At 38.8% G+C, this 14677-nt stretch overlaps 1 protein-coding gene and 1 long non-coding RNA gene across 6 annotated transcripts in view; one reads left to right on the top strand and one right to left on the bottom strand.

The window, feature by feature from the left end:
* Window positions 1-14677, top strand: part of LOC149132554 (uncharacterized) — a 299591-nt gene that overhangs the window by 223876 nt on the left and 61038 nt on the right. The window lies entirely within an intron of this gene.
* Window positions 1-14677, bottom strand: part of LOC106883700 (uncharacterized) — an 85690-nt gene that overhangs the window by 35687 nt on the left and 35326 nt on the right. For both annotated transcript variants that reach the window (XM_089362101.1, XM_052972748.2), the window contains exons 13-15: window positions 7705-7822; window positions 6704-6867; window positions 2287-2400 (exon numbers count right to left, since the gene is read on the bottom strand). In XM_089362101.1, the coding sequence (XP_089218227.1) occupies window positions 2287-2400; window positions 6704-6867; window positions 7705-7822 (396 nt within the window). The remainder of the gene's footprint in view (window positions 1-2286; window positions 2401-6703; window positions 6868-7704; window positions 7823-14677) is intronic.

Raw genomic sequence — 14677 nt, 5'->3', positions numbered from 1 at the left:
CAGCATGACTGGCCTTCGTGCTGGTAGCACGTAAAAGCACCCACTACACTCTCAGAGTGGTTGGCGTTAGGAAGGGCATCCAGCTGTAGAAACTCTGCCAAATCAGATTGGAGCCTGGTGTAGCCATCTGGTTTCACCAGTCCTCAGTCAAATCGTCCAACCCATGTTAGCATGGAAAGCGGACGTTAAACGATGATGATGAGGATGATATTTATATATATATATATATATATATATATCATGCACATACCACACATCATCATGCACACTCCCACATCCACACAGGCATATAATACCCAGACACAGACAATATATTCACATGCATGCAGCATCCATAAACACATGCAACATGCATAGACAAACTTTCACCCACAAACATACACTCTGCACATGCACACTATTTGGTCACACACGTGTACACACCACCTGAACAAACACACATCAACTGCTACATACAACACACTCACACACACACAAACACACACACACACACACACTCACACACACACACACACTCACGTATGTAAGACTCACTTGCCCCCATTCACACACACTCACTCACACCATTCTCAAATACACGCACATGCTTGTGCACCTGAGTTTGTTGGGTCGCCATTACTGTTATTATTATTATTATCTCTGTTTCATTCAAGCTCTTTTTCCAAGTCATCTCACCATGTTGGACTCTGCACAGTTTTTCTCTCTCCATTTTTTCCCTCTTAATCCTTTCTGTCAAAGAACTTAGGCTCAAAACATAAAAGTCTTTTCCATTTTTCCCAAGCGTTAGACTAATACACCTGCTTGTTGTTCCTACAACTGTCTTCATCTTTTGTTTTCTGTAAATTTGAACAAATATATATATATAGGGGGAGAAGTCACAAAAAAAAGCAAAAAACGAAGACAGGTAGTGTAGACAACAAACAGATGTATTAGTTTAACGCTCAGGAAGTGAAAAAGTCTTTTACGTTTTGAGCCTGCACTCTTCCACAGAAAGGAACACAGAAAGAAACAAGGGGAGAAGATAAAGAATGTGTAGTGGCTAGCGATCTATCATGGTGAATGCCGGACAGAAGGGTCACACAGGAGAGTTAGGAAGGAGGGGAGATAATAAAGTAGTGGTGATCCCAAAATGAAGGTGCGCGAGTGTGTGTATAAGAGAGTATGTGCGTGTGGAAGAGGGCAGGTGATCTTGACGTGTGTGTGTATGTGCAGGTGTGTGGATGTGGGGTTGGGAAGTGGTCAGTGCTAGTGTGTGCATGGTGGTGTGATGTGGTGTTGTGTGGTATGGTGGTGTATGGGGAAGGGAGAAGGTGGGTAGGAGTGAAGAGAAGAGAGAAGGAGAGTAGAAGTGAAGAGAAGTAGGAGTCGTAGCAAGAGATGAGAGGTGGATGGGACGAAGTAGGTGTGAGAGGAGAGAGGGGAGGAGAGTAGAGTTGACTCCATGTGGTGAGAGTAGAGTTGACTCCATGTGGCGCAAAGGAGCAAAGAGAGAAGATTAATCCCTGTTTACGGCGCAAGCAGGAGCCAGATGGCCCCTGTACAAGGACAACCTGAACACAGACAGGTGTTGCAAAGAGTGACTGGTAGAGCAGAAATGGTGCGAGACTGGGGTGTCATTGCTGAGTTGGATGTCTCACAAGTGTTCCATGAACCGGTTAGCCAAGCAGCATCCCGTTTGCCCGATGTATAGAGAAGGGCAGAGAGAGCAGGAGATGCGGTAGATGACATTAGTAGAAGTGCAGGTATAATAAACACTTGAAATGTACAGGAAATAGACTTTGTCAAATACCTGGGGGGATACTTAGAAGTAGCAGATAACTTCTGTTACCTACATGACCAAGTCAGAAGTGGAGGAGGATGCTATGAAGGCATAGGGGTTAAAATAAGAACAGGCTGGGTGAAATTCAGAGAGCTATCTTGTTGGTAACAAAGGGCCTCTCCCTCTGAATGAAAGGCAGACTGTATGATGGTATGATGCTTCTGTGTGAACAGCCATGCTACACGCCAGTGAAACATGGTCTGTAACTGCGGAGGACATGCAAAGGCTTGAAAGAAATGAAGCTACCATCCTCTGCGGGATATGCAATGAAGAAATAAAAAAAATTTGATGGTGTATACACACACACATGTATACAACACTTAAATTCATATGCTTAGATGTACTTACATATATACACACATTCATATACATGCATCAATACACTCATACATAAATAAAGTATCAGCTTTGGTAGTAACCACAATGAAAGTTTCTGAAACAAATTTCCTCTAAGAGTTTCAACTTACTTCTTGAAGACAATTTGCAATAGTTTTTTCATGCTGATTCTGTTCTTGGCTTATTCCCCATCTTAGATCAACATAAGAGAAAAAAATTCTTCGATCCATACATTCTTGGTTGAGCTGGAAAACAAAATAAAGTATCATTTGCTTGGATTCTATCATCATCATCATCATCATCGTTTAACGTCCGCTTTCCATGCTAGCATGGGTTGGACGATTTGACTGAGGACTGGTGAAACCGGATGGCAACACCAGGCCCCAGTCTGATTTGGCAGAGTTTCTACAGCTGGATGCCCTTCCTAACGCCAACCACTCAGAGAGTGTAGTGGGTGCTTTTACGTGTCACCCGCACGAAAACGGCCACGCTCGAAATGGTGTCTTTTATGTGCCACCCGCACAAGCCAGTCCAGGGGCACTGGCAACGATCTCGCTCGAAAATCCTACAGGAGCCAGTCAGGCGGTACTGGCAACGGCCACGCTCAAAATGGTGCATCTCATGTGCCACCCGCACAAGAACCAGTCCAGGGGCACTGGCAACGATCTTACTTGGCTTGCCGGGTCTTCTCACGCACAGCCCATTTCCAAAGGTCTCGGTCCGTAGTCATCGCCTCGGTGAGGCCCAATGTACGAAGGTCTTGCCTCACCACCTCAGCCCAGGTCTTCCTGGGCCTACCTCTTCCACGGGTTCCCTCAACTGTTAGGGTGTGGCACTTTTTCACGCAGCTATCCTCCTCCATTCTCACCACATGTCCATACCAGCGCAATCGTCTCTCTTGCACGCCACAACTGATGCTTCTAATGTTCAGCTTTTCTCTCAAGATACTTACACTCTGACGGGTATTCACATTGACATTACACATCCAACGGAGCATACTGGCTTCATTCCTTGCGAGCTTACGTATGTCCTCAGCAGTTACAGCCCATGTTTCACTGCCATGTAGCATGGTTGTTCGTACGCATGCGTCATACAGTCTGCCTTTTACTCTGAGTGAGAGTCCCTTTGTCGCCAGCAGGGGTAAGAGCTCTCTAAACTTTGCCCAGGCTATTCTTATTCTAGCAGCTACACTTTCAGCGCACCCACCCCCACTACTAACTTGGTCGCCCAGATAGCGGAAGCTATCGACTACCTCTAGTTTTTCACCCTGGAATGAGATAGAAGTTGTTTCCTGTTTGTTTGCAGTCTTTATTGCACCTGAACATCTGCCACAAACAAAAACTAACTTGCTAGTTAACCTGCCTTTGATGTTGCTGCCCCTCTTATGTGTCCATAGCTTGCACCGGGTACATCTTATAGAGTTACTACCTACTCCTTTTCTACATACTGAGCAGGGCCATCTACCTGAAGGGGTTTGTGTTTTATCTACCTTCCTACTTATTAGGATTTTGGTTTTAGCTAGGTTGACTCTAAGGCCCTTCAATTCTAGACCTTGCTTCCACACCTGAAACTTCTCCTCTAGTTCTGATAGTGACTCCGCAATTAGGGCAAGGTCATCAGCATAGAGGAGCTCCCAGGGGCAACCTGTCTTGAACTCCTCTGTGATTGCCTGGAGGACTATGGTAAATAATAGGGGGCTGAGGACTGAACCTTGGTGGACCCCTACCTCTACCCGGAATTCATTGCTGTACTCATTTCCAACCCTCACCTTACTGGCAGCATCTCTGTACATGGCTCGCACAGCTCTCACTAACCATTCTTCTATCCCAAGTTTCCTCATTGACCACCAGATAAGGGATCGGGGGACCCTGTCAAAGGCTTTCTCCATGTCAACGAAAGCCAGGTACAGAGGTTTATCCTTAGCTAGGTATTTCTCTTGCAACTGTCTCACTAGAAATAAGGCATCAGTAGTGCTTTTACCTGGCACGAACCCAAACTGCATCTCATCTAAATTGATTCGCTCCTTAATTAGTTGGGCTATGACCCTCTCTGTAACTTTCATAACCTGATCTAACAGCTTGATGCCTCTGTAATTATTTGTATCTAAAGCGTCCCCTTTACCTTTGTAGCAGTTGACTATGATGCTGCTACACCAGTCATAGGGTATGACTCCTTCGTGTATCACCTGGTTCGTAATACGGGTGACTAGGCTATAGCCAACACTGCCAGATATTTTGAGCATCTCTGCAGTGATTCCTGATGGGCCGGGGGCTTTCCCGGTCTTCATACTCTTAATTGCTTTATCTACCCTGGTACTATCAACTCGGATAGCTGGTCCCTCTATTGGGTCGACATAAGGCAGGCTCTCTTTCTCCCATTCATTCTCTTTATTAAGCAATCTATCGTAGTGGCATCTCCAGACCTCTTTCTTTGCATCCTCATTTAATGCAAGCGTACCATCATCCATGCGAACACATTTCTCTCCTACAACATCACTATTCTCTCTCCTACACTGTCTTGCAACACGAAATACCTCGAGTCTTTGGTCCTCACGGCGCAGAACATTGGCAAATCTTTCCTTATCTGCTTCCCCTCTGGCTAAATAAACCTGTCGCCTAGCCTCCCTTCTGGCACATTGGTACAATTCCCTGCTACCACCGTTCTTCCAGTCCTTCCAAGCCTGTTTCTTTTGTCTAATAGCCCTGTCTACCTCCTTGTTCCACCACCACGTTACTCTGGGTTGGGAGGGGACCTTACACCACCCACAAATCTGGTCGGTGGCTTTCAACAGGTTGTCCCGCAGAAATCTCCAATTGTCTTCCACGTTGTATGATGCTATATCCCCTTCTATTTCGTTAAATGCTTCAAGTAACTTGTCTCTAAGTCTCTGTCCGTTTGCAGGGTCTTTAAGCTTCCACACCCTTCTTCTCCAAGCCTGTCTAATTCTGGGCACCCATTTTGCCTTGATCCCAAAGTCGCTAACTACTAATCTATGTTGTGGGGTACATTCTTCGCCAGCTTTTTGTCAAAACATTATATATATATTTTTATACATTTTCTTTTCATCTTATTTATGCACTTTTGTCTGAACTGTTTTCCATTCAATGTAAGCATCATCCTACTATTTTTACAACACACTTTTGTAATGTTCTTCATTAGTCATTTTTGAGTTGCTTAAATGTAATTGAAAGTCTGAGGAGAAAATGTGGGGAGGACAGCATAAAAACACATGAATCCCACAGTATAAAATATTTAAGCTGATAGGGTTTTTCTAAGGATGTAGGCAGGACTTGTCAGCACAATCTTTTGGATTTCTGTGAGATATGGGTTTCCTGAGATGTTATCCAGCCATTTCTGACATCCATTTTTATCATACCGATGGCACCTACAACAACAGGGATGGTTTTCTTTTTAAGATGCCACATCTTTTATATTTCAGTTTCTAGCTTGTATTTATTGAACTTGTCAAATTCTTACCAGTGGGGATTCAGATATTTATCAGTTTACAAGTATCTTCTTTACTGTCTTTAACAATTATGTCTTGTCAATTATCCTGGCTTGTTCTGTGATGTTGACAGGAATTTCCCAGAAAATGGTGACATTTTAGCTTGAGATGGAGTTCACATCAGTGTGATAGTGCCTACATATTTTTCAGTGTAAAGGCTACCCTACCATATTGTGGCAGTTTTTATATTCATTTGGTGTTAGCACAGAATAGCCTGAAGCAAAGTAATATATTGTTTCACTAAATTGTGGCAGGATTATTTTGTGTAGAATGGCTTCATCATCTGCACCCATCTCCAAAATTATGAGTTGCTAGACGTTCCGACATGATCATATCCGTAAAGTTTATCCCAAACATACTTATCACACTACCAAGTGAGAACTTGTGGAAATTACTTATAATCTTCCAATAGAGATTACTAGAATGTCGTTTTTAATGCTCTGAATTACTTCCTGGCCATTGTTGCTCAAATTCTCCACTAACCCTCTATAGCATGCAAGGGTTAACTTTCCATCAATCCCAGTGATTGATATCCAAGATGCTAAATGACCAATCCTGGTTTGTGCATGGTTGGTTTTAAGCTCCAGTTTAGACTGGGCTTTGGTTTTTAGAAGTAAGTGTTATAACCATTTGATACTGTAAAGTTGGATGTCCACTACACTATTCCTTTAGCTATCAATCCTCTTATTCTATACAACAGCTATCATGTAGTTTCTGTCAACCCAATTGTTTCCATAAAGTTTTCGTCATCTCATGGCTATGACAAAAAAGATACCTGATTGAACGTAGTATTATATCGCTGTGAAATGAACTTCTTCATTACACAGTTAAGCCTGAAACATAATACATACCTACATGCATACATTCCCATCAAAACTTCTACCAAGTTTAAATCTGCATCCAAGACTGTGTCATTCCATTTGCTATTGACCATATAAGAAGGTAGAATAAAATTTTGGCAAAGAATTGGGTGCCATTTCTAGCAGATCACATGAGTACATAGACTGTCCTTTGCTGATTAGTAGTAGTAGTAGTAAAATTACCTCTTGAAATGTTTTTTTGATTAATTCTTCTCTTTCCTTTGTGACATCTTTGAAAGTACTTGACACATACAGCCGAACCTCTCTTTGTTTCTTCACCTCATGGAATTTCAACTTTTGTTTCTTTGCTTTCCATTTGATATTTCTATTTTCTTCCTCTTCTGTTTCTGAAACACAGAGATTGGGAAATCTTCCTTTACTAGCTGGTCAAACAGTTAATAGATTAAAAATGCTCAATAGTCTTGTACTGTATCCTTGGCTACAGCGCCTGCCTTCCATGCACCCATTCCACATAGTTGTAAATAAGAATTCTGTAGAAATACACTTTACTGCTTTACGCAACATAATGATTGCATGAGGTAAACCTTTACTTGTTAACTTGGAGCAGATATGTCATTCTGCTTACAGTAGACAACCTCAGAAATAAACCTTAAATAAGATGAGCAAATGGGGAAACCTCTACCTAGTCACCCAAGTTGTTAGCAATAGCAGTCAGACTATCTTAAATCACAAAATGCCATCTTGGAGGGGAAGATCACATTGAACAATGTAGTCTTAGATAGAGAAAAAGACAATGTGTGACGTTTTGAATTCCTTTTATCATGGAGCTTTTCATTCAGGGTTAGCCTGAAGGCTAAACAATGACAACATTACACAACACAGATCGCTCTATTTGTTACCTCAACATCACTTTACAGTTTAGACAGGGTGCACCACTTATACAAAATACACTGCTCTTCTTTTTACCTGAATCAACCTCAGATGATATTAACCTTAATCAAATCACTCACTGTTTTATTTACTATATTGACTTTAGCTCCAGACCTGAGACTAAACACACCGCTCTAAATACCACATCAGTCTGCATCATCTGGGAGAGCATTAGACAACACACACCATTCTACTGATCTCATCAACAACAGCTCTATATCTCTTTTGTATTTGCAATCAGTGGCTTAATACGTCTCATCACTATGACATTTAAAGAAGAAACAGAGCCTTACCTCTACATATATCCTTGACAAAGTTATCTACCATCAACTTATTATTGTCCTTCAACAGTTTAGCCAGTATTTTGTCTAGTTCTGATATCTGAAACTGACCATCAGTCAACCAGGAGCTCTTAAAAATAAAATTTAAAAAAGAGGAAATTAAAGCAAAAAACAATCAGTTCTTTTCACTGTTAAAAAACATTGTAAGAAATAATTTTAAACAATAATGACTACCACAACATTGCTGAACCTGTCAGAAATAGCAGCCAATTCTCCTTCACATCACACCTAACTCTTTAGAAAACAAAGGATGTGTACATCAAAGAAATGGGTCTAGACATGCCATGCCCAGAAGTCAGGATGTCTGCTGCTAGAATACCTTCCATTCATAAGTCTACTTGAATGAAAATGATCTGAAGTGAATCAACAACAGCAATAGTAACAGACAAACAGTACAGAAATGACATTATCTCCAGACAGCCTCACAACATCACATATAATAAACACTATATGTCAGACAGTACAGAGTGGGCTAAATCTAGATAGAGATATATCTGTAGTTATTCATTATATATGTACTACAACCACAATCTCAAACCACCAAACAACAACACAAACCTCTTGTTCAAACATTGCCCTACTGTCTTAAAAGAATCAATGAAAGAAGATAAATGAAATCCTGAATGTAATAGAAACAGAGATGAGATGGTCACAGCTTGAAAATATGAACAAAAACTAAGCAGGATCCAAATGCACATTGATTTTAACCAGTTCTTTCCAAAAACTTCTAAAAAAAAAGCAACAGAAAAATGCAAAAGCCTCAGAGTCAAACAAAATGGCTAGCATATTCCCAAAACACATAGAACCTGAGAGAATCGGTGCAGCACACATGTACAACTATTGTACCAACACTGTAAAATTTTCAGAATTTGGGTGCTGAGCAACAATCATAACAATACTAAAGCCCAACAAACATACAAATAAAGTTGTACCTTTCAATTCTCACCATAAAATGTTATTAATTTAACGCCCCCCCCCCCCCGGGGTTCTAAATTGCAACATTGATTCAAGCTGCTATACTCAGTTACCACATTACTCACGTTCCTAACAAAGGAAATACATGATAGTTTCAACAACAACAAAAAAAAAGCTTTCCCATCTGGACCATTCTATCATCATCATCAGAAAAGTGTTTAGTTCTATTTCTCACTTCTCACCCATATAACATATATACAACATCATTATAAGAAACAACTCGCAACACATTGGCTAGCAAACTACTTGTCAGATTGCAAAAGGAATAAAATGCACAAGAACACTTCCAGACTTCAATACCGAAAGAGATAGCTACAGCGATCTGGCCACTCACCTATATTATTTCAACCTGTGTTGTATCCTCTGTCTCCAAATGTTGTACTGTCATGATATTGTGATGGATGGTTTAGATCCATTGTACCAGTGTTATAACAGTGAACAAGAGAACAATGCAGCTGTAATAACAACATAACGATCCAACAATCAATATTCCAAATGAACGAACCAGCCGATACCTTTTCACTTCACTATGAACTCAACTTCAATTAACACACTTCATTCCGAGCACTACTTTTGCCATTTCAGTGGTAGCTTGTCTGGCCTGGAACTGTGAAAGCCTGGCAATCTAGAGTCAATGAAATCTTGGAAGGCTTGTTTTACGGCATCGTCTAAACTAAATTTTTATCCTATCAAAAAGTTATCCAAATTCTGGAAGAAGAGGTAGTCAGTAAGGGCAAGATCAGATGAGTACGGTGGATGATGGAGAACTTCCAATTCCAACTCCTGTAGTTTCGCCAATGTCATTTTTGCATTGGATGATCTGGCGTTGTCTTGCAATGAAATAGGAGTGGATCTGTTGACTAATCTAGGCTTGTTTTTTGTAAGTTTCTGCATCATTTGGTCCAGTTGGCTGCAGTACACTTCAGCCTTGATTGATGAGCCAGGTTTAATGAAATCATAATGGATCACACCTGCACCAGACCACCAAACACTGACCATCAGATTCTTTTGATGAATTTTGCTTTTTGGATTGTATTTTGGTGGCTCGTCTTTGTGCAACAATTGTAATGAACGTTTACGGTTGTTGTATTGGATCCATTTCTCATCACGTTATAATTCGATTCAAAAATGATTCAGTTTTGTAACAAGAAAGTAGCTTAATGCAGGCTTCCAAACGTTGCTGTTTCTGATTTTCATTGAGTTCATGTCGAACCCACTTATCCAACTTTTTCACTTTACTGAGATGAAGTAGGTGAGTCAATATTGTTTGCTTGCTAACACTAAACAACAACGATAATTCACGGGCATTTTGAGATCTGACTGAACGGTGGCTTCCAGTTTGCCCACCTTTGTTTCTGGTTGACTGCATTGCTCATTTGTGAGGTCAAAGTTACCAGAACAGAATTTTGCAGATCAATTTGATACTGTCTGCTGTGTAATAACATTAGAATGAAATACTCTATTAATATTCCAAGCTGTCTGTGATGTTTTATTCCCAAGAAAAAACTCCTATTTCAAAACTGCACAAATTTCTGACTTATCCATCTCTAAACAAAAATAGTAAAAAACAATTTACAAATACTTTATAAAGTGCAAAATGAGTTAGAATAAAGAAATAGATGTATCAGCTTTCTAACAAAAAATAAAGATTGTCAAAATATAATAATGGTGCAAAATGAGCAACTGTCAAAGTTTACCATATACCTTACAACAAATTTCATACTTGATGACCTAATAATCAATATGTCCTCCAGGTATGGAATTGTGAATTGACAGTTTGCCAACATTGCATCCATAACTCGTTGAAATATTGCAGGTGTGACCTTCAAACCAAAATATTTGTACAATCTTGTGTGTGTATTTACTGTTAGAAGCTTTGAGCATTCATCGTCATTCTTTATTTGCAGATATGCCTTAGACGAATCCAATTTCGAGAATATTTTGCCACCATTTAATTTTGCAGAAATATCCTCTCGAGAAGGAAGTGGATAATGACTTGGCTTTAAACCATAATTTAGACCCAGAGAAAAGTAGTCAGCACACAGCCTAATTTCTTTCTTTCTTTTTTATACATGCAGTAGGTGTTGTCCATTTAGAGTAATTCACTTTTTTGATAATTTTATATTTTCTCAGTCTGTCTATCTCTTCATCTATGTTTTTTATTTGCAGCAAATGGTGCTTTTCTATTGGATTTGCATATTGGCACATTTTCCTTTAACTGAAAACATGCTTCAGTCTTTTTACATGGACCTAACTCATCCAACTGTATTTCAGGGAACTTTTTTTTTTTTTTAATTTTCTCTTCAATTTCTCAGACATTTAATTTTCGAAGGGAAAACCAATTATGTTTTTGCCGTAAACAATTATGAGGAGATCGTATAAATCAAATAATTCCCGCCACTCGGTACCAAACTGATTGGTTGTATTCTTTATGGTGAAAACTTTCGCCTTGCAAGTTTTTCTTTGAAATGTGACATCATTCCTCATTTCACCTACAAAATGTAGTTTGTCGCCTGTCACGCCACATATTTTTCACTGTTTTTCTTAACATAGGTTTCCCTATTTTCTTTTACGTGGCGGTGTTAATGATTGAAATGTCACTACCAGTGTCCAGTTATAATTTAATATTTATTCCATTTACTTTTATGTATACAAATTTTCTTATTTGGGAATTGGTTTTACTTTCTGCTGAGAGCACTTCAGAATTTTTTACATTTGACCTTTGTAATTTTGATCTGCAGTGTGAACACATACGTCCAAATTTTTGACAACTGTAACATTTTTGGTTTTTAAAAAGGACAATCTTTTCTGAAATGTAGGCCTCCACATCCGTAACATAGATTAGGACCTAGTAATCTTCTTTGGTGATATTTTCTCGGTTGACATATCTGTATTTTTGCGAAATCCTTTTCTTGAATTTTTCTTACGTCATGTTTCAGGTTTGTCATCCTTTCACTCTTCTGCAACAGTCTGCAGGGTTGAATCTTGGTTTGTTTATTCAAGTTTTGATTAAAAGAATTCTTGCCTGTATTTCTGTATCTTCATTTCCTGTTAGACCTTGTACAAAAATGAGGCATTTAAACATCTCAGTAGTAAGTTCTTTCAGTTTAAAACTTTCACATGTTCGGTTGACTATTCCTGCATCTATATATATATAAAAATGAGAATGTGTGTCTGTCTGTCTGTCTGTGTGAATCCCTAAAACTCGAGAACTACGCAACCAATTTCATTCAAACTTTACACATGCCTTACTTAGGGTTCCAGTTGTGTTTTAGTCAAAGAAAATTATTAACTTCTTGCAGAGTTCGAGCACACGGCAACATAATATCTCCTCCACTATTTAAGTATTACGTGTCAAAAGTGAAATAAAAACACTCATGTCAAATACTTTCACTTTAAAAATGAAACTATTCCACTAACTGAAACAATCACATTTCGATACTGTAGTGACAGATACTTTCACAGAGAGAGAAAGAGAGAAAGAGAGAGACAGAAAGAGAGAGAGAGAGAGAGAGAGAGAGATGTATATGTATACATATACATGTATATGTACACCATTTCGATACTGTAATGACAGATACTTTCAGAGAGAGAGAGAGAGAGAAAGAAAGAGAGAAAGAGAGAGAGAGAGAGAGATGTATATGTATACATATAGATGTACACGTATATGTATATATATATATATAGATCTATACATACATGTATATGTATACATATGTGTAGATGTATATATATATATAGATGTACATGTAATATGTACACATATATACATATATACATGCATACAGATATCTATACATATATACACCCATCACACACACATACACATGCACACAAACACACACATTAGTCATTTGTTTTCTTATCCAAAACTACGTCAAAAGTACTGAATGGATCTTTATGAAATTTGGAAATTATATTCTTTGCATAACGGCCATAACTCCCATGAAAATTCATATATTTTTGATGTTGATGAAATTTTAACCCGAACATAACAGATGAGCATTATTTAGAAAATGATGTCACACGTTATCGAGGCTACCATTCTTTCTGGATGTGCAAAAGGGGATGACGTCTTTATTCCAAGAATTCCTCTTACTCCATCAGGAGCAGACATTCCTTTTACATTCAGAAGACTACAATTCCCCCTTCGTGTGACTTTTGCCATATCCATAAACAAATATCAGGGTCAAACATTGTCTGTAGCTGCTCTTCTCTTGGAAGAGCCCTGCTTCTCACATGGACAACTGTATGTTGGCTGCTCAAGAGTGGGCAGCAACAAAAAACCTATTTGTATATGCTCCACAAGGGAAAACAAGGAACATAGTTTACAATGAGGTGTTATAATCACAACAGCAAGAAAGTATGTACATGATCACCTTCTTTTACGAAACTTCATTGACTTTCATATATTTATATTGATATACATATATATATACGTGTGTTTGGGTGCGTGTGTGTATATACATCTCTATATATAAAGATGATGCGTAGTCTAGACGGCGTTTTTAGATTTCATTATTCTCTTTAACCCGGGCAACGCCGGGTATTTCTGCTAGTAAGTAATAAAGTAATCATCCTTTTTTTTTTTTTTTAGTTAAATTCCAACATTGCATTCAAGTGTTAAATACAGAAGTTTCATCACCAAACATGTTAGACAGCAATTTGATTGTATCCTTAAAATAAATTTCACAAAACTTTTTGAGCAATATGAAATTACAGTATCTTTCATGCTCAGATAGAGCTAATCTACATAATAATAACCTTACATTTTCTTCATTCAACCATGCCTTGCAATCTTCCTTACAAATCTCTTTGTACCTTCTGTAGTATGCTGCAAAAGTTATACTTTACTCTGGGTTATAACTGAATTCTGTTATGGAGTTTGATATGCCATCAGGCGAAAACAAACTTACAGCATTTTCAGACTTCTTTGCATATATCTCTAATAATTGTTGTTATTGTAATTGCTGCTGTACTAGTTGCTGTTCTTGTTGCTTTTGCAACTATATTTTAGAAGCTAATAGGTCTTCCATCATTTGACAAGTTGTATCATGAACAAATTGTTAAATAACCTACGGGAGATTTGAAACCCTCATCGCCAGATGTTATATCCTCTGTCTCCAAGGTCATAGTACCACCACTATATTGTGATGAATAGTTTAGATACACTGTACCAGAGTTATAACAGTAAACAAGATAACGGTGCACCCATAATAACAATGTGACGATCCAACAATCTCTTCACAAACCAACAAGCAATATTCCAAATGAACCAACCAGCTGACCCTTCTGACCTCACTGCAAACTCAACTTGAACTAACACAACAAACTTCACCCTGACTGCTACTATTGATAATCACTTGGTCCAGTCTATTTCTCACAAGGGGGCGTTGTGACTCTCATCACAACAACCTGTATCAACAATCTTCCACAAAACACACAGACATTGTAATATGCAGATTATAAAGCACTTGCATTTTCTGAATGTAATGGCACAATTGCATAATTATGGATCTGAAGACAAGTTGAACAGGGATGAAGGACTACATTGTTGAGATTAATGAACGAATTTGACTAAGATGAGAGGATGTCTTTTGTTAGTTCTGGTGTATTCAGCTTCAAACTGTTGTACACCATCATCAGTAACTCTTTGTTACATCTCCCGATTTGCAGTAAGTCCTTCAAGATCTTCAGCAGGAGTGCTATAGGCAACTTGTCTTTCTAATACTTCCGAAGACTACTACATTTACAAAAGCCTTCTATTAGCTCACTAATACCACTTCATGATCATTGCTTCATCCTGATGAGATGAACATGCCTGGAAACTTAAATTTGCTTTTCCAAAGGATCTCAAAGGCTTCCAATGAAATGATTTGCTCTCTGTAAAGTGTCTACTTACCACATTCGTATAACGGAGTCATCAACTATTTGCCATCATCTCAAATAA

This window comes from Octopus bimaculoides, chromosome 14 (assembly GCF_046866305.1).
Source record: "Octopus bimaculoides isolate indiv1 chromosome 14, ASM4686630v1, whole genome shotgun sequence".
In the NCBI taxonomy this organism is placed as follows: domain Eukaryota; kingdom Metazoa; phylum Mollusca; class Cephalopoda; order Octopoda; family Octopodidae; genus Octopus; species Octopus bimaculoides.
Note: the sequence above shows the minus strand (reverse complement) of the source record. Positions and strands in the feature narration are given on the sequence as shown.